This window comes from Symsagittifera roscoffensis, chromosome 7 (assembly GCF_963678635.1).
Source record: "Symsagittifera roscoffensis chromosome 7, txSymRosc1.1, whole genome shotgun sequence".
Lineage (NCBI taxonomy): Eukaryota > Metazoa > Xenacoelomorpha > Acoela > Convolutidae > Symsagittifera > Symsagittifera roscoffensis.
In genome coordinates, this window is record NC_087068.1 from 8,667,923 (window position 1) to 8,689,477 (window position 21,555).

Sequence of the window (21,555 nt, forward strand, 5' to 3'; positions counted from 1 at the left end):
AAATCAATTATGGCAAATAGGCTTCTTTCAACCAATTTGGAACGATTTCTAAGACGGATTAAATCTCAGCTTACGCGTTAATAGCGCGAATTATATCGCGCGTTAATTGTCCCAAATTGGTCAAAATGGCCAAAATGGCAATCTTTAAACCCTCGCAACTTTACGAAAAATGGTCACAGGTGAAAAATTCTTTTCAAATTTAAGCTCAAGACAACAATAGCTTTCGAATGATATAAAAAAAATTCCATCAAAAATGGCTAGTTAAAAAGTCGAAATTTGTCTGAAGAAAAAAAAAACCCACCCGAGCACAAATTTTCCGTTACTTTCGTATCGAAAGTCGGAACAATAATGCCTTTTCTACAAAATGCATGCGTATTTTAATTATGGTAAAAAATCGAAAGTAACTGTAATTCGTTTGTCTAATTCAACAAATGAAGCACCACCTTTGTTGGTCAAATATTTGTTATAGCTTCATCAAAAAAGAAGAGCGCCGATATTTATTCAGAGCTGAAAAGACCAAATGGTCTGTTGCTTGAATGCGATCTATTTTCGGAGAAAAAAAACTGATCAAATTGATTGAAAAGTTAATCAACTTTAATCCACTTTGATTAAAAATATCAGTAACACATTAAATTTCAGTATTATTCGAGCTGTTGGTTTTTTACAGAGTAAGTTACTTCAATTAGTGCTCCAGACAAAATACAGTATATCAGCAACAACTTGAACTTAATTTTTTTTTGTTAGTTGATCCTTTTTGCTCTTAGCACTTCCAGCACTCAAAAAACTAAAATTGCTATTGGCTACATTTGATTTTAAATTGTTGTTCAAATTAATTAAATGTAACAACAAGAGTTTTGAAAAGGATTTAAATCGGTTTCAATTGATCTACTTATAAATTGATTTGTTAAATTTATAAAGGTTACTTTTTCAATATCAGTTTTTATTGATTTGAACGGATTTTGGGGGTTACTAATTTCTTTTCAAATTGAGTAGGTTTTTGGAGTTTTATAAAAAAACAATTTGTAGCCAAAGACTAATATCACTCTCAAATTTAAGTCAAATTCTGTAAACAAAAAAAATCAGATGAGCATGCGCTTGAGGATATTTTTTCAAACTATGGTTTTAGTTTCAGGGGATGCTTTCGACATTTTGTGGCGTCATTTCTAAGATCAACGTTTTTAACGCAATTTTATAAATCGAATCAACAAATCAAAAAAACTCTTTTGAGAATGACTAATTTCATTTGAAGAAAACTTCTCCTTTTTTGATCTTATACTTTTTTTTAAGTTGAAACATCATTACGAAAAATCAATTGAAAAATTTAATGAATGAGAGTCGATCAAGTGAAAATAAATGTATGTAATATGTAACTAATGTTTTATATACAAAGTGTGAATGAAAATTGATTTAGATCGATTTGGCTTGAATTGAAAGGACTCAAATAGAATTAAGTTGACTTGAAATGCCTCAAAATTGAAGCCATAAAAAGAAAAGTGATGAATTTTGATCGATTTAGATTCTATTCAATTTGATTTCTTTAGCTTTATTTAATTCAAACTGGCGTTATTTCATAGTTTTTTTTATTAAAGCCTTTTTATTAGTAAAATTAATCGCAATCCATCTTTGTTGGTAAAAGTTACTCTTTATTTTATTAATCGTCAATAAAACGACAAAATCTGGCGAATGAAAACCTGTCGACAAAAACTGAGGTTGAAAATGTCACTTTTTGTTCATTTAACATCAAAACGTTGATAACTTACTGAAGATTTCCGAAAATAGAAACAAGGAAAATATGCCATCTGAAACGTTGTTAAGTGTTAACATCCTTGTCTCCTTGTCCAAAAAATTGGTTTCATATATTAAGGTATTCACGAACTATATTTTTGTCATAGCTGGTCATATATTTCTCCCAAAAGTGGTTGTCAAATACAAAAACAAGCACTAGTTTCTAGCCTGATGGTTTAGTGCATTGATACCTTAGAAAAAAATTAGTGCATGCTTTTTTAAGTACCTTTATCAGAAAAAAAAAAACTACAAATGATTATTCATGCGCCAATAACACAGTGACAAAACTTTCAAAACTAAATCCCAGGATCAAAAATCTCCGTGTTATGTCTTTTAAATTTGTCAATGTGTTAGTGTTCCGCAAGCGGTTTCTAGACTCCATTAAATGTGACCCAATCAATTTTGCAACGTTTTGTCACAATATCGGAGTCTTAATAGAAATTTCATTAAAACCAGATTAAAACAAGGATAGCCGGTTACTATGAAAAAAGCACAGAATGTTCCGAGCATAGTCTTTAAAAAACTACAAAAGAAAGTTTTTTTCAAATTAGTGTATTTTATTTGCGTGGTGTGACAAAAGGATCTGACGTAATACTGTAATTTAGGCTCATACAGCCATAGTAAATCAGACAATTAAGCCATTCTTTGAAAAAAAAACTAGAAAAATTGAAAAAAAAAGTTAAAAATTTTTTTTTTTGCTGAAATTTTCAATTTTTCGAATTTTTGTTTCCCAAAAAGGCAGTAGAACCTAATTAATTTTAACTGCTTGAAACTAATTTTTTAGGGCTTAAGTGAAGCATAAACAAGCTGTTGTAAGCCTGCTCACTCGCTTTTTTCGCTGGAAATTGAAATAAATATTTTTAAAAAACTCAACCAGTTTCGAAATATTGGGAAAAAACTTTAGAAAATTTTTTTAAAATGTTCAAACCGCGATTGAAAACGCTTCAATTTATATATGACACTTGACTTATTCCGATGCTCATTTGAGATACCTGATTTTGCGAGGTAAACAAAACAAAAAGAAAAAAAAGGAAGAAAAAAACTAAAATACATACGAACACGAAATTTCTCCACAGATTTCAAATTTCAAAAGATCGGAACAAAAAGTCTCAATAAGTCTCATTATCTTCAAGTTTACTTTGTCGCAACAAAACTTTGCTGCATTTTACTTTGACCTGATTTCAAAATGAAAACTCAATGTCTCAACTTTCCCAAAAGTTCAATATCAACAAACTTGATTCAGTAACGAAAGGCTGCAGAGAATTTATTTCATTCCAGATCAAATCTAGATTTACGTGTACAATTTAAAAATTATTACGTGTAAACGTACATTTTAAGCGAGTAAGATCCGTCAAGCGACAACCGTTAAGCGACTCACTAGATCATCCAACTTCCTTTTAACGCCCTGTTTTAGTTTAAGACACCCTGATGATTTTTTTTTCGAAAATCGACAACCACATTCTATGAAAAAAGCAAAAAGAATTACCTCGTTTTTACTAAAACTCAAGTCTACCTCGATTACGTTTTAACCGATTTTTGAACAGATTTAAATCGCTGTTTACTTTTGAACTGAACAAACTATTTTCATTTATCACATTCGGCGCAAGTAGTATTTTGAAGCCTCAAATTATTACAAATTAAATTCATTGCAATAAATTTTGGAAAAGTATTGTAGCTGGCGTGCCAAATTTTATAGTTGTTATGAAGATATTCACAATTTTTCAAATCCTATTATGACATGACAAATTTTCGATTTGAAAACAAAATTTTTGACAAACGAGGTTTTTCAGTCTTTTAAAAACCATTAAAATAAAAAATAACAAATCATGTTGTTCATGCGAATCGCTGAGGGTCTATCAGTAGATATCATTAGTCCTGTTGAGGATAGACCATTTGTATTATCTCCCCAAAATCTGGACTGTGATTTTATGTTGAGCAAAGCTCTTTTCTTGCGAATCAATTCTCTTGAAAATTATATATTGTATAGATTGAAATATACAAAGTTAAACAAAAAGTCGATACACAAATTAATTACAACTTTCGAAAAGACTTTATTCAGTTTAGTTAATCAAAAACAAACTATCAAATCGATTAATGACAAACCTATACGACAGTGAGTCTCTTTTTCAGTTCAACAAAATTTGAAAAGTGTATTACCTCTTTGATTTGATTACTCAAATTTATTTTCGTTTGATAGCAAAAAATTGTCATTTTACTTTCTTAATTTCCTTAAGTACCAATTGTTATTTTGAAGCAATTTTTAAATGTTTTTTTTTGGCCTTAGGCTCTCAGAAACTTTGTTGAATTAAATAAGAGGATCACTGCCCAATAACTTCTTAGCTGTTCAATAACTTTCTTAACAAACTTTCTGATAATACGGCGTAATTTTTGATTGACTAGGAAACGCATGTAAGAAAAGCAAAAAAAAACTTTTTTTGGGGTATAATTTTTTTACCCAAGATTTGCGAAGCAAACTTCACCATACTAATTCTGTTAAATTTTTAAGTAAAATTTGTCTTCGCCATTTTTTGTCTAAAATCAACTCAATTTGAGTAAAAATATTTTTCAATCTTCATTCGTTTTGTCCAGACATTGTAAATCAGCACTGTTTGTCAATAGAATAAAATTAGGTTTTAATGATTGAGTCTCAAAAGGAATCAAACACCTCGATTGTTCTTTGCTTTTGTTAATCAGTAACTTTAAATACTAAAACTAATTTTTTTGTACTTTGTTTGTTACTTCTCAGATGTTTCAAAGTTTTCAGCACTTTTACAATTTTCAGCACTTTTACAGCACTTTTCGAAGATCATTTTTTGAAAAAAAAATTGTTAAATTTTGTTGGCAATGTCTCGACCCACGCGCCAACCCCCACCGAATTGAGCAGCAGTGTGCTAGGAATAACAAACTTTTGACATGAGAATATTTTGTCAACCATTCGGTATCGGAATGATTTTGTCACTCTATAAGCATACGACCTCCCCTTTCATATCAATGGAACGCCTTTAGAAAAAACAAATCAACTAAAATTGCAGTTTGCATTGAAAATGTCCCGAGGCTAAAAAATATGACCCAATTTCATTTCTAGATTTAACAGACGAATTTAGTGATTTAAATTGGGCCTTTTTTATATCTAGCTTTCAAGGTTTGTCTTTTTTTAACCTTCAGAAAGATGCAGTAAAGTTTGCAAAAATGCAAAAAGTAATTGTTTTTATTGATCCGACTTTTGATTATAGAAGGTACTTTTGACGTCAGGTTCTGTATTAACTTGTTTTCTCCTTAAGCGTTCCAAAAAACTTCTTTTTTTAACCTAGCTTTTTGTTTGCCTTTATTTCTGACGTTTCTTGTATCTTCAAATTGCTCGGGGTCAAATTTTAGTTATCCAATTTCAATATCTTATGACGTCACATAGCATCAATTGCTCTTTTTAGCCGTTTGTTGCCTTCAAAACCTTTTGTTAATCTATTTTTATTTGAGTATTTATTTACAGCCACCATAAAATTAAAGCAGTAAATTGCTTGTGTCCTTGAAAAATACCTGTAGCCCTATATTGTCCAAGGCTGTTTATCCTTAAAGAAAAGTTGATAACTTGATGAAAGTCACATTTTTCGTAAAAATAAAGAAAATTATTGCCATAGTTACTGTAAATTGGAAAATATAATTTTTCACTTTTGATTTTTGGACAATCATTTTTTGTTTTAGATCGCATAGACTTGCGGAACTCCAACCACCGTTACGATACCGACCAAGCAACTATTTGGCACCTATTGAATTTGTCTTTTGTATTAAATCGGTCAAAAAATTTTGCTTCAAAAGACCCTATTATTCGAGAAATTTTAGTGTGAAGATTAGATAGAGCAACCGGTCAACTTTAATGAACTTTGTAAGCTGTCAGCTCTTCGGATATTTCAAAGGTAAAAATGGTCTCAATTACCCGGCTTGAAGTCCTTTTGCCTCTGACCAATCAGGGTTAAAGATAGTTACTATCACGCTTTCAATCCATTTTAAGCCCCGTCAATTCAACCGCATCGACACTGTCACAAATCACAAGTAACTTCTAACCTTTTTTATCCGGGGTATAATCCCCCGATAAATTTCATTATTACTTTCTTATTCCAGAATAAATGCAGTCCTAAAAACTTGACCTTCTGCGCCGTTAAATGAAAATATCTCAGGGTACAATTTGAAGATACCTGTAAAATATTGCTTTCTATTATTTATTTTATTCAAACTCGTTTTTTATTCATTTTACTTGCTGGAAAATAGCCCAATCACTTCTGCTCATTTGAACTCAATTTATTTTCCCGCAGCTTTCTTATTTTCTCTGAAATCGAAAAATTACCTTCTCAAACTGTCCAAGTTATGTACTACCTTGTTTGTTTAATTTTTCTGCAATTAACAGCTTCGGAACTGGAGTATACACCGTAAGTTTATATGGACAATTTTTTCCGGAGATCTATCTCAAAAATAAACAACAAAAACCACGCGCAATGTTTTGCTTCAACACCTCGAATAAACCTATACCAACAGTGACAACTTTGAAGTCATAACAGAAGATTTCACAGTTTTTATGGAGTTTTGCAAACAATTTTCCCATTCTGAGGAATATTGTGATATATGAAAAAAAAAACATAGAAAATGTGAGGATGATTTTTGAGTTCCCGGGTTGAAGTCTCACCGTTAATCATTGCTTTTTCTGTAGTTTCTGTTATTTAAGGATTGATAGCAAAGAGGTAGCATACAGGTATTTAAATCTCAAGATAAGGGGATCGCAACCCTGTTAGAGCACTAGTTCTTCTCATTTTGATAGGTTTTTTATCGCTGAAAATAAGCCAAATTAGCGATGTTTATCGATAAAGTTTGCTATTGTGGCAATGAACATCGATAATATATCGATGGGGATCGCTGTTTTTTTTTCATTTTTTTATCGCTAATTTTCAATGTGAGCTCAACCCGGGTTGCAATAGTTCAAACAAAACTGGATTGAATTTGCCTTTTCGGAATCACACAAACCAATCAATTTTTTACTCAAAAAATAAACTCATATCCCTTTCCTACAGTTAGTTTAGGGGCATTTTTTCAGCAATAAAAATCAATGCAAATTTTTAACGGAGGCTGATAATACTATCTTTAAATGAAATTTGCAACTGTTAGTCCCCAATATTGGATATATAATGGCAAAAAAAAGTTTTCAACGCGGGAAACATTTTTGAAAACCATTTCGAAAGTATGAGATGACTTGCATGTAAATTGCTACCGATTTGCGAGCTAGTTTCGTTGGTGACAGTTCTTAGCAAGTGACAACTTATCCCAATTGTTAAAAAAATAACAATCAAAAATACGAAAAGAACTGAGACCAAACAATCATACTGGTACCGTATTTTCACTTTTTTACCTGGGTAGTGGAAGTTTGTGACAAAGCTTCCAATCACAAGTGGATCTAAGATTCCTCAAGTGCAGGTTCGGAAAACAAAAAATGTTTTTATCGAATTTTTAATCGAGATTATAGAATTTCCCCAAACTTTCTAAAGATCTTACTTTGCCAAATTGTTATAAGCCGCGTCTGCAATTTAAAAAAAAACAGGCAGGTCAAAGTGGCGTTCTAGGACACTTTTGGATTTGATAAACAATCTTGTTTTGCAGTAGACTACTCTTATGATAGAGGGACCAAATGATGGAAAACTTTCAACCAAGCTAAATTGTTTTTTTTACCAAATTGAATTCGAAATTAGCAGAAAAGGAAATTTAGCAGTACAACTAATTTTGTTGTACAATTTGTGCAGATACCAGGCAAAATTGTTTTTCTGTTTCAAAAAATCGGTAATTTTTAAGAATAAAAAACTTTTTTTCAATGCGTCTTAGTTCTAACAATAATAGATTTTTTTTCGGCTTCTTTTTACAATCAATCAATGTCATTGTTCCGACTTTCGAAGAAAACGGAATATTTATGCTCGGTGTTTTTTTTATTCAGTCAACTTTCGCCGATCGAAATAATAGCTATCAACAAAAACTTTTTATAACCCATTGAAGATATCGACTTTATGATTTCAATTTTTAAAAAATATTTTACCTCCAATTATGTTTTGTAAAGTTCTGGGGGTTTTAAAATTGCCAAATTGGCCATTTTCTGAACTAAAATATGCGCACTTTGAAGAGTTTATCCATACTGCTGAGTGAGTAACGTGAATTATTTATGCTTGGCGATTTATCCCGCACAATAAAATCGTTCCAAATTATACGGAGGCTAGTTAATCGTTCGAATTAGTTTTGTACAACTCAAAATTTCACACTTTGATTTTGTCCAAAATTTATAGGTTTTCAATATTTTCGTTTCCCAAAAACTATTCGATATGAATTAAGGGACTTTCGGAACATTCAAGTTTTAGGGCTTTGCACTGATATACGAGCATTCTTGTTTTGTTAGCCTGGGTTGGTTGCGTCCCTCATGCTGGAGGGGCCGAATGCCTGAAATTTATTTTGGCTTATTTTCAGCCAATCACAATTGAGTATTCAAAAAACTCACGGAAATTGCGAAAATCTTAAAGTAAGCAAATAAATCCAGGGCCCTTAGTGTTAATATTGCCAGATTAGATAATAAGCAGATGAATGAAATCAATACCGGATCGAAGGCGGATTGGAACAAATTTAATATTTTAAGAAAACCGATTTACGAAAAACAAATTTATTAGATCTGCACCTATTACATCTGCATCTATTATAGTTATTAGATCATTATTTTCTGATAATTTTGAATTCGATTTTGTGAGAAAAGCATTTAGCCAATAGGAACGCTTAGGAATTTTGATTGGTTGAAAATTTTCCCCCCTTGGGTTTCTTTGGTTAATTAAAAATTTTCATCATTTCTTTGACATTTTTGATTACTCAATTTTGATTGGCTGAAACTTGTCTTCCATCATTCGGTCTAAATGATCAATGAATGGGAATCAGTGAACAAATATTAGAAGACTAGGAGGTTTTATTCATCAACGTATAAACTAGCGTATCAAGGTTCATAAATTCTGTGCTGTGTTATAAAAATTTGGCGCCTTAAGAAAAGTTTTGGCGCCCTAAAAAAATTTAACGGCTGATCGAGTAATCTGATAAAAGTTCCCAAGGGGAGACCCATTTTAGTGGTAAGGTAACGTAGAGCGTCCGTGCCAACCCTCTTTTGCCCCCTTTCTTTAATGTTCCCCTGTGTTCCATTCGTTTTTTGTATAGTTGATTTTAGTTTTTTTTTTTTCATTTTTCATTTGCCTTTTTTTTTTCATTCCTCGAAGCTTCACATAAATCAGTTTTCTCTGCTCATAAAAATAAAAAAACTATATTGATAATTTGAAGAAAAAACAGTTGAACGCTGTTAATTTAAGGCAGTACCACGAATTATTTTAAATTTCAATAGATGATAGTTTTATTTGTTAGTTACAGGGCGCGGATGTAATATTTTTGCATAATTTGAATAATAATCATAACTTATAACAAACTGAGTGAGTGATTGGATTTACTTAACAATTGCCCTCCCTTTGGTACCTAGTTAAGAATTGCCTCCCCTAATAATGAAAGCAGTAAATTAGCGCTAGAGCTTTGTATTGAGACTTCTAATTTTGCTGCAATCTGCAATTTTGAAAATTTTCTTCGTTGCAGCCACCCCCACTGGGACGAGGTGGAGCAGGACGTGGGGAAGGGACTGGTGCGGGAAATATTACGTAACAGCAGTCGCAGTCTCCGCCCAGTGACCTCAAGTGAGAGGAAACTGATGGTCAGCTGCGAGTTTGACCTCTACCAACTCAACGACCTCAATGTAGTCGAACAAGTTAGTACTCATTCACTTTGATAATTATATTTACTTTTTTTGAGCTTCGCGGGCGTCATTAAAAATTTGTATTGTGTGGGTTTTAGTTTTTTTGCGGGCGTCATTATAAATACTAGAAGCTAGTTGTTGTTCCGACTATTGAAAATGCGGAGGAAATTTGTATTCATGTGTTTTAGTTTTTTTCTTTTCCTTTTTCGTTTTTATTTTTGTTTTCTACGCAAAATCAGGTACCACAAGTAATTATCGGGCCAGGTTAACTGATATAACAGAAAAAAAACCTTTTCAGTCGTGACTTGAACGAACCTAAAAAATGGTGAGAAAAACTGGTTTTGTTTTATTTCGACCGAATAAAGCGAACAAATAAAGTGACGATAACTTGCTAAATTAATCATTTAGGCTAAAAAAACCTGTTTTTTTTCAATAAAAACATCTTTGAAAGTTATTTGGCACTTGCCTTACAAAAATGCTTACAAAAAAATTTAAAAGATTCTGCAAAAAAAAAATACATTTTTTAAATTGTTTTTCTTTGTTATTTTTCCTTTGAGGACAACTTTTGTCAATTTAAGAATTTTTTTACGCGTGTGTATAGTTTTCTCACCATACCACGCACTAAAAAAATTACACTAATTTGAAGACCTTAATAATTTGAACATTTTTTGTTTGTAGTTTTTTTAAATAGGACTGTATATCTGTATATAAATAGGAACTGAATATTGCCCAGCAGCTGGCTGTTTGAAATTTATTATAAAATCTTTGAAAGTTTTTTTATAGAAAAAACATAAATAGGATAAAAAGATTAAAAATGATTTACTATAAAGAAGATTTTCATGTGAAACCCGCACTAATAAACTTGCCGTCCCGATCATCTGAAATTGAACAGAAAATTGAACTGGTCTTTTTTGCAATTTCGCGCAAATTGAAGTGTCATACATAAGCATCAGATCCTATAGATATAACAGTCCTTGTAACATTCGCCCGGAAGATACATATCGACGGATAACAAAACTAAGTCTTAAGACGACTGGCTAGCGTCTAAACAGAGCTTTGCATGTTTTTCACCGTCTCTACCAAGCCAGTACTTTTCGGTGGTCTTTCTTACATCAGGCTGACAAAAACGTTACTGTTCTCCGGCTTCGACCAGAACGCTCAAATTAACTGAATTACATGCAAAATTAGTGAGCTCATGGCTGGGTCTCTGTATCCCCAGACCACGAGGTCACTCCTAAAAACAGGGCTACTACTTATTATATTACTATTGTTTTTGTTCAGTAGATAAAAATCATCATCTCCATCGAAGATGGATCAACCCTTCCCCCCCTACTTCTAGCTCCTCATTCTTGTCAAAACGAATTAAGATCTTAATTAAATTCAAGTCAGGACATGACGGATGCTAAAATTCAATATAAGTTCATAAAAGTCCACGTCCCGAGACCCTTCCGGATTCTTGAATCCGGTGAATCAAGCTTCTTAATATCCAGTTCACAATAACTCGGAAGGCTGGGTTTTACCCTTCACCGTTGCTCGCAACGGCCTTGCAACTATTGTAACAGCACAATAGTTGCAACTCGGAACGTCCTCTGCTGTTCGGTAGTTCGTTGTTGTTTTTTAGTCTCGATTTCGTACTGTTCGTAATCGCAGATAAAAGTTGTTCTGTTTCTTTTTGCTATTTTAGCTAAAATGGCCGTCTCTGACGTTTCTCAGAAATATGACGTCATAATTCGAATTTTTAAAAATTAGAATTCCAGAATCTTCTAGCCTTCACCGTTTGGCCAATCGTTCAAATAACGTCCTTATCCGTTCTAAATCGCCAATTCGGAAGGCTTGCTGCTAAAATACCGAATTCTGCAGAGACTGCATTTTGGCCATTCTGGTCGAATGTCACATACTCCCCGGACAGTCCGGTCAATGTCCTCATTGAATCGCGCAATGTTCTAAACGGTTACAGTGTCATCGAACAGAATTTACAAAATGCACGAAATTACTTTTACCTACGTCACATCGACTCACTGCAGAATATAAATGGCATCATACTACATCACTATAGCCTTCAAATTCTTTCATTAATCTGCACATTGAGGATATGACTTAAGATAAAACATATTTTCTGACTTCCAGTGTCAATATCCCGATTGAAACTTTTTCTCCTAGATTTAAAAGGTGTTGGCTTGCAGGACAGTCCTGCCAACCAACAAGCTAAAATTATCCTACTATGCTCCTTCCCTTCGGAAATCTTGCTTGTCTATTGTCCTGAGTATTAAAACTAAGAAACTTTGTGGTTAGAAAGAACAATGCAACAACCTCCCTCCGCAAGAAGTTACTCAAGTTTTTCATGTCACCACAAAGTTATCAGTCTTCCTAAGTGATTAAAAACAATCATGCAGGCTGGAATATTTAAATATACTCTTCCCTCAAGCCTTTCTAAATAAATAATAAGTGAGTGTCTCTAAAGCCACTTCAACTAAAACCAAAATGCAAATTTATAAATGCAACAATTTCCAAACTCAACTTAAATGTTTCAGTTTTCAATTACAACTTGGTTGCTTGGTTTCTCACTTGAGTTTTTCACACACATAAAACAATTCTGAGTTTTAACTTTTCTTCATCATCCCTTTGTTCTCTTCTTTTTTCGTCGTTTAGAAGTTCTAAAACTTCTAAATTCTTCTAATTTTCTTTCTTGCTGCCTCTTGTTTTCTCGACCATTCGTCAATGCTCCATTTCCTCCTCCTGTGACACTGACTCCGCACTCTCGGTTTCCGTGTCTTGTAGCACGTCATTGACTATCCTGACGCTGTTGGAAGCCGTCCTCCAACACTTCTGCTCTTCCACCCTCTGTTTACAGCAAGGTAGGGGATCCACGTTTGATTCTCTGTTTCTACAGAAGCTGTTGTGGAGACACAACGTCACGTTTCTCTCCAAATCTTCTTTCAGCATCTCTGCCTTCTCATTTCCACTACGCTCGCTCGTCCTGGAAATTCTTTTCACAGCGGTGGTCACTGCATTCCGATGGGTCACGAAAGCTCGCTTGAAAGCTCCTGCCCCAATGTCCAGCTGATATTCACTGTACACTCTGCCATGTTTCGACATATGCTTTTTCGCATACTCGTACAACCATGCAGTCATGTTAGCTCTGAACCATGGCATCAATCGTTTTCTTGCCCATATCTTCTTCACTTCCATCGGAATGTTTAGAACTTTGCACATTGTCTCAAAAAGATCTAAATCTTTTAGACAATCTAATTTCTGCAATTGTTCTCTCGTCGGTGCCTCCTGTCTATTATTTTCTCTCAAATGAGCTTCCAGCCATCGTATCGCCATCATAACTCCCACTATCACTATTGTTATGGGCTGTGATGAATCTGGTAAACCCATGGAGAGCAGCTCTCCAGAGTCCCATATCAACACCAAATTACTACGCTTGGGATACCACCAGGTCTGCAGCAAGCAGTGGCAAGGAAACTCGTCATGTGTCAACATGACGCTCCTCCAATTGCGTTTTCCTGAAGCTTCCAGCAATGGTTCCACTTCCATCATCACTCGGTGGATTTCATCATTCTCATCTACTGCATTGTAATCTGTGACAGTTGATCCTCTCTGTTTCTGTTTTTCAAAGTCACTGAAGTTCCCGCTCACATATCCCATGAACTTCTTTCCTAGTATTGACTCCAACTCCTCTTTGGTTCTCTCTGGAACTGCTGAGAACATCTTACATAGTAACTCGTAAGACTTTTCAGACATTCTCGCCAATCTCACGCACTTTGGCACTGAGAAAGCTTGATCCACGATCGTTCTTGTACTCTTCACGTCCACAGCCACGAAATGTACAGGGTATCTGCTCTTGCACATTGGAGCCAACGTTGAACCCACCAAATATCGTGCTCCTGATGGTCTACAATAAGTTTCGCTGTGTCTGATGTTCATCTCCGTTTCGATTGCTTCCCTCCATTTTCCTATATACTTCTGCTCAGTCTGCAGAACTCCTGGGAATACCTCTACGCTGATGGCTGTGACCATCTCATGTTTCTGTTCTAGATTCAATAGTGACTCTAGAGAACCAAACATGCTGTAGAATCCTAGTGCTGTCACTAGATTCACACCGGTTCCTCCATGGCAATCTGCTATCAGTTCCGTTTCCGTTCTTGCTTTCATCACTACATTTCCAAACAATACCGTCAACTGCTTGTGTTGTTTCTCCAGGGTTTTCACACAGTCTAGACTTCCACAAACGTGACCCTCTAGTCCACAGACTTCCGCCAGACAGCTACCAGGTTTGACCCAGTCTTCTGGTCCCCAGCCAGGCAACTCCACTCCATCTTCTCCGTTGCTCTTAGAGGCTGTTGTCATCACATTATATATGATGTTGAGGTCACGCAGGTTACAGTCCACATTCAGTTCCCTCTGTATGTCCTGTGTCGCCCGTAATATTGAGTCAGCGTTGGGACTAGGACACCACGATGGCTTCATCAATTCCCACACTGCCATCAAGCTCGTTCTCAGTAATTCATCTGAGAATCCCAACCCAAATTCCACTCTCTTGTCGGATTTTGGTACTGAAGGTGCAGTCACCTCTTCTTCCAAGACCAATCCCAATTTGGCCTGTGGATTGTTAACGCTCTTAGTCGTCACAATTCTGGACGTCCAGAATCTTAGTAACACCGCCTGCTCATAATCAAAGAAGCAATCACGTATGTCTTCACTCAGGAAAGGATTGTACGCTATCCCTATGATCCCGGATACATAGCGATATGACTTCTTCTTGATCGGTCCACAGTATTCACTGGATTTCGGCAATGCTCCCATAGATTCTTTAGTGAGCCTCAACTCCTTGTTTGAGAATCTCCTGATCTCGTCTATCTTTTTCATGGGTTCCAATTCTTCAGGTTCTTTCATGTTCACCCTCATCGGTTTACTTTGCTGCATATCCAGCATTGCTAGTAAGAACATGGCTTTCGTTCGCTCATCGCCTTCCTTCAACATTTTAACACAAGTGCTTAATGCAGGTACTGAGATCTGCTCTATCAGGAATCGAATGAAACAGAGAGCGTCTCTCCGCTTTGCACACGCTACTGCTGCTCCCTCCTGGACTATCAGATCCCTCAGATTCGTCATAAGGAAAACTTTTTCCTCCTTTGATCTCTTCCTTTCTTCCGAATCATATTCTTCGCGAGTCAGTCCCATCATGCACCAGGCGAGCCTGAGTTGTAATTCTGTCCTTACGTAAGGTACTGCCACGAGAGCATGTATTCTTGGCGTAGTCCTCATTTCTTCTTCGAAATACCTCAATACTACTGCTTTCCATGGAAGGCTCACTAACTGCTCGATCGTCTCCGCCTCTACGTCAGACGACGCCAAAGTTCCATACGCCTTCTGCTTGAGGGTGGTGCCTTGCAACATCATTTCCAGATAACCCTCCATGGCTTTTTCGTCTTCCAGGGCCACTACATACCCTCTAGCCGAGTTCCGGTATTCCAACATCTCCATGTATCCACCGGTGGGTTCATCTATCGACACTGTCTCCGACACTGTTAGTCGGTTGTATTCCACTGGTGTCAGTTGTCCTGCAACACTCCCTTTTCCATGATTCATGGGAGATGGTTTGAAGTCCCTCATTTTACTCTCTCCACATTGACTGAGTATTTCCATTTCTAAAGTTGCTCCAGTCAGAGTGCGGTCACTCCTTTTGGATTTATAACCGGTTGACTTTATCCCCGCCATGAGAATGGGTGGCACCATCGCTATATCAGTTAATATTCTATCTGTGCCAGACAATTGATAATCACCTTGCCCCAAATCCATGACTTCCTCGACTCGTTTTCTTTTCGCTGAGTTACCAGCTTTCATCGATATTTCCGAATCCACTTTCGTCTTTCCAATCCTCCTCGGCATCACTCTGCTGCCTAACTTCATTTTCATCGCATTGATTTTATCAATCACCATTTTCGATCGCATCGTTCCTCTCCTGGTCCTTGACAGGTACACCACCTCTCCTTCATTATCCTGCGGTGTCATCTTGATGGGAGAATTCGCTTCACTCTCATCAGTGGCTGAGTCGATCAATAACTCACTCAGTCTCCCTTCACACTCATCAAGCTTGTCAAGTACTTCTCTCATCAAGGGTTGATTGAGACCTGTTTTGAGAATGGACTGGGTCCCATAGCTCTGAATCACAGTCCAGACTTCTTCCATGAACGCCACTCTGTCCAGCTTACATCCCGTCCTACTCTCGTGGTCTCTGTGATGTACTTCCCATTCTTCTTCGGGTAGCGTTCCCAAGAAAGGTACTCTGGCTGAGGCCTCTATTCTTCTCCTCCGAGGTGATTCCATGAGGATTCTCTGATCGTTATTTCTTGTATTGCCAGGAGAGCTGCTCTCCGGCAAATTTCGTTTCATCTCCTCAAAGGCTGACGGAGGTTCCAGTGTCGAGATGCCTTCATCCGCTGGCTCAGTCGTTTCCAACGTGTCTGCATTATTCTCAAGATCACTGAAGATATTGAAATCCAGGCTGGATGTTCCTCCTGTCGATGCCCTGTCGTCCTCCCCACCAGCTTGATCTTGTTGCATGGGTTCTTCAGTCTGACGGTTTCCACCCTGTCCGTCATCTCCTTCTGACTTGTCCCTATTCGAGTTCGATGGTCCTTGTTTGTCATTGTCAGCTTCTTCCTGGAATCTCGGTATGAGCAATGTACCGGCTGATTTATCTTCCTCTTCTCCATGGACCACTTTGATGTCTTCGCAGCCGAAGGGTGCTAGGAAAATTCTCGTCTGCAATATTCCCGCAACTTTCATCTCTTTTCTCACACTGGTCAGGATTACTGAGGCTTCAGGCAATTCAGTCCTGCCTCTCATCCTCATTGGAGCTAAGCCTAGTCCCCTCCATTCCTCATCAAATCCTTCAGGCTTGGGAGTAGCAGCGTTGCTTATTCGCCTTCTCGTCGCTTGATCCGTGTACGCAAATCGTGTGTACTGTAACACGGCGGCATTTCTCCCCACGAAGTATGGATCCATCGTCGCCGAGAAATTCCCTACTCTCCTTTCATTGGTTTCGAATGCTCTCAACCTAGGAGTTTGTACTACGGAGACTGCTCCGAGCAACATCCTTCTTATCAGAGGGAATTCAGGGATTGCTTCGGGTAGCTTCTTGTAATCGCCCCAGTCCTTCGTCTCTTCTCTCACCTTGTGATACGCTGCTGTGAGACGAGGCACTCTGGTCATTTCGCCATTCGTTTTGTCATAGGGCCTCAGATTCCAAAGCTTTGGAAACACCTCGATGTGCCCTCTTTCTACTTCTCCCATGCGGTCACAGAAGTGATCGTCAAAATTGATGACTGTCATCTCTGGCTCCGATATTTTCGCAAATAACAGATCTTCACTCATGAGCTCTCGCAATGCGCGCTGCTCACACCAGTTCAGTGTACTACCGTCCACTGCCGATATGAGGTTCAGGTGCAACACCGACCTCCTATATGCTTCCACTTTAACGTCAGGGAACGCAAAGGTGACTGCTGGTCCATAGATCACTGTCACGAACTCCGTGACTCCTCTGATCAGTGCCAAGGGATCGATTCTCATAGCTAAGCTCAAATCTGTTAACAGCGGCATGCCTCCAACATGTCGTCTAACATCTTCCTCTCTTTCAATTGTCTCGTCTTCTCCGGTTCCAAAGCGATTTTGCTGCAAGAGATACTGGATAAGAGTGTGTCTCAGGTCTCTTATTTTGTTCCACGAGTCTGTGGATTTCTTCATATCCAGATTCCTCACTCTCTCTTTCATCTGCTCTGGACAACGTGCCAGTTTCATCAGCCCTCCCAAGTTTCCGTGGGTTATTGCGATCAATGTCAAAAGTCCATCTAGTCGCAGGTTCTGTATTCCATCCGTAAGCAGTATCACCGGTCCTTTCACGAAATTCTCCGCTCCAAATGTCACAAACAGGGCTATTAATTCCACTATCGATACTTTCACTACCACTTGGAGGAATTCCTTTATCAAGTAGTGCGAGACTTTCGAGTAGACTTTTGCCAAGAAGGACGCGGTCCATCTGGCTCCCAACCCTTCTAGCATGCTGTCTGTCCTTTCAAATCCCTCCTGTCCTTTCACTTCCTGGGTCCAGAAGGTTTCCAGAGTAATCTGACACATTCTGTTCACGAACTCAGCTGTCTTTTCTCCGGCATTTTCCGCCAGGTTCACCTCCTTCAACAAGTAGGCGTATATCTTAGTGATCATTACTGGGCCTTGCTGAAAAGCATCTGCACCCAATGCCGCTACTCTCGGATTCAGGTGTAGCCACTGGTTTGCTTCCGGCTTGGTTCTCAGCACCATCGCTTCCAGATGAGCTCTCGTCTCCAGTGAATTCTTTCTTCTCGTGTCTTCACTCGCCACTTCCATTGCTCGGAACCACAAGTCGTTGGACATTGCCGTAATCACTCGATGGTCGTCATCTATTCCTGGTTTCAGTTTGAGTTGCCGACTGAAGTTGGACAGTTCCAACCCCAGCACTTCGTCCAACACCAACATGTGTAGCGCGTGGTCCTTGAACCCTCTCATCGCGTTTGAGATATCTGACCATACTGCAGGCAGTTCAGCCTTAAGTGGCCTCAGGTTCTCCATTTCTATCATGCGATTCGGGGCTGATATGATCACATCATATTTTCCCTCCGAAAGTAAGGCTACCATTGCATACACAAATTTCAGTCCATCCGGGAGATATGCATATCCCGGAGACAACGCAAATACTACTCTCAACGTCACTTTGTTGAATGTTCCCTCCTTTGTCGCGTCCACCACTTCACCCATTGATTCCAGGATGTCTTTTATCGCGGGCCATACTGCGTTTTCTGCTGTTGCAGGATCTCTGAGCCTGCTCAGAAAACCTCTACTGTGTAGATGGTCATTGATGCCAGCAAACACAATCGTTATCGGGTTCATTTCTGTCTGCCTTTGTACCCCTATAGCCAATGACACTGATTGCAATAGGTCTAGGTCAACTGCGGCCAGCATTATGACGTCCGGCCAAAACAAAGACTTAGAGGTGTACACGAACTCTGAATTCGCTACTACCATGATCTTGGCCTTTCTCATTTCTGCTTTGTCGTAGGCGGCGAAGATGCTCTCATCTTTCTTTATTGCTGTCAATCCGCCATATCTCTGGGCATCACCATCTTGGTTCACTTGTTTTGGGTATACTCTCTCCTTCACATGACTAGGTGGTGTCGTCAGTTGCCTGAATATCTTCACGTGTTGTCCAATTGGCGCTCTCGCCGTCAGGAATCTTCCTGGCCTTTCCTCACGATTCCTCTCCTCATGGTTCAATCTGACATCCTGCAACGGTCTTGCATTCACAGGTCCCATTGTGTTATTGGAGGGCAGTCCTTCCAAGTCAGCAAATCTTAAGGCTGTCGTGGAGCTGAAATTTATGCTAGCGGCTATCAACCAGTCTACGCCGGTTATTGAGTATAATCTGCTGACGGATAGCGTCGCTCCATTTAGCATCCTCCTTGCATCTTCGATGAAGCTTACTTTCTGCAGGTCCAGCTTCATCAGTTCTTCTTTGTATATGTGCCAGGGAGACGGCATGGGTCTAGACCATAACAATGAGCCTCTGTTCGGTCTCTCTTCTCGACTGCTACTCGTTGTCTCCGATCTAGTGTCTGATCTGGACGTGCCTGCTACTCCTTCGTTTGGTTGGTTGACGGGTCCTATCCTTCTCCTAGGATGAATTGTCCTCCTCGTCGGTGCTTCTCCCAACCGATCCTGCACGTCAGTTCTTCGACCTGATTCGCTGGAGCTTTGTTGCCGGTAATTTATTGCGGCTGGGACTGTACCCAAACGCGTTTCCAGGTTAGGAGGCACAAAGGTAGTGATCACCGTATCATTCACCGTTCCCTCTTCCTTCAGTACTCCTGTGTCAGAGAGTTCTGCTTCTAACTCGTCCAACCGTTCTTGGAAGACTCGATTCAACCAAGCTTGTCCCTCGATTGTGTCAAAGTGGATGCCATCCGAAGTCAGTCTGGCTTGCTCCATGGCTCTCAATTCGTGTTCAATGTCCATAAGGATCATTCTTCCGGCATTTCGATTTGCTAGGTTTCTTATGATGTTGTTCCATCTCATGACTCCCTCGTTGTGCCTTCTTCCTGATGCTGTCAGGTTTCCTGCTTTCATTGGCACCGTGCAAACGGTCAGTACCGCGCAACTGAACTTCTGCCAGAGAGTGGTGAACAAACACACCATCATTGATTCCCACTGTGCTTCCTGCTCGTCTGATCCTCTGGAGATATCATTCGTCCCAACTAATATCATCACACTGGGTATCCTCCCGGGATTCATCAGCTCCACCATCCGGTATAATTGGGCAATTGTCGCGCCTCCAAAGGCCATCACCGTGGTGACCCATGAGGTCCTCAAATTCGTTAGCACTCGGACTAAGCTGTCTCCCAATATCAGGTGAGATGTCCCGAGTGGTGGTTGCTGCAGGTTCACAGCCGGGCTCCAGGTAGCTCGATTGAAGCAGACTCTCGGATCTGTCTCCGGAACTCCCGTGAAATTATACTTTAATTGATTATTCTTCTGCACGTCCATCACACGAGACACTTTCTTCGCTGGCATCTTCCTTACTTTTCTCTCTGTGATCTTCGAACTCCCCCTGAGTGGCGTCACGTCACTTATCCCTTGTCTGATTATTGTCTGGGAGAGTTGTACTCTGCCCGTATCGTCAATCGTTCCATAGGGTGCAGTCACCCCGGAACCTGGTGCATTCTTGTTAGCGACCAATGGTCCAGCGGTCTCTATCAGTTTTCTCACTGTCTGTTCTACGACGGGATCACCCAAGGTGTCACTAGGATCCGGGATTGTTACTCGGTTCGTCTCTGCTGGAAGCCGTGTCTCCGTTGTTTGACTCATTTCTCGAGGTGTCAAGAGCTCCATCGGGGACTGCCCACGAGGAATATCCCTTGCAGGTATCACTTTCTCAATGGACGTCGTCAACGCCACCTGCTCCGATCGCTCTTTGTATTCCTGCCTTAAGCGTTCGATCTCTTGACCCTGCTTTTTGTTGCAGTCTTCAAACAACTTTCTCCACATGTCCCGGTCTTCCTCCATCGCCAGCATGGTCTTCGTCATATCGTCTAACTCCTTCTTCGTACTTCTCAACTGATCGTTCATCTCGTCCAGATCTTGTATGGTTTGGTTCGTCTGAACCTTCTGTGTTACTTTCGCCCCTTTTGGTGGCACAGCTACTCTCAGTGGTGAACCAGACGAGGTCGCCTCGCTGTTCATCTCCTGATGCATTCTCGTCAGCCCAGGTTTGGGCTTGGAGGGCATTGGCATCTCACCTGGTTGGTAAGTCCTAGAACTTCCCAACCCAGGCTCGCCAAGTCACTCCCTGAGAGAGCCCCGTTTCTCCACCTCATCACTCTCATGTTCGGGCGGTCTAGTACTCCTCTTTCTCCATATGCTGCCATCAACAGGACTTCCGTGGGGCGGTCCCCACGGTTGTCGTGCCCCAAGATGTTAATCAGGGCGGTCAGCAACATGACCACCTCTGGGTCCTCCAGAGCGAAGTCTCGTTCGATCAGCCGACGATAGATCGCATCTACCATCGGTCCTACATATGCCTCTGCCAGGTCCATCAATTCATCCAGGTTGAAATTGTCCATACTGTTCTTTCCAAGTTTGATTTGATTTCGATTTCAAGTTTTGACTCAAGTGAGCAATTAAATGATCAATCAGGATCTAGAAAAGAAATCACGAATGTCACACTTGTCAATTTCACCTTAACATACATCGTTAAAATTTGCTTAAAGACAGTTCAGATAAAAAGATATTTATCCTAAAATTTATTAAAATCAATTGGTCTCTAAAATTTTGGAATTCGACCTAAGATTGGACAGTCCAAACTTTGGATCTATTCCCAAGATCGTCATTTAGTTGTTCATGGTCACTAACCCCTACTTACCCATGATCTTAATAACCTA

General features: G+C 39.0%; 1 protein-coding gene across 4 annotated transcripts in view; it reads left to right on the forward strand.

The window, feature by feature from the left end:
* Positions 1 to 521: 521 nt before the first annotated feature.
* The window catches only part of LOC134851502 (acetylcholine receptor subunit beta-like 2), a 60,876-nt gene continuing 39,842 nt past the window's right edge, over positions 522 to 21,555 (forward strand). The window contains exons 1-3 of one of the 4 annotated variants that reach the window (XM_063867621.1): positions 522 to 668; positions 5,485 to 6,206; positions 9,424 to 9,592. In XM_063867621.1, the coding sequence (XP_063723691.1) occupies positions 6,145 to 6,206; positions 9,424 to 9,592 (231 nt within the window). In that variant the 5' untranslated portion in view covers positions 522 to 668; positions 5,485 to 6,144. Of the gene's footprint in view, positions 669 to 4,915; positions 4,984 to 5,484; positions 6,207 to 9,423; positions 9,593 to 21,555 lie in introns of those variants that run through there. The other 3 variants (XM_063867623.1, XM_063867622.1, XM_063867624.1) reach the window with 3 other exon arrangements.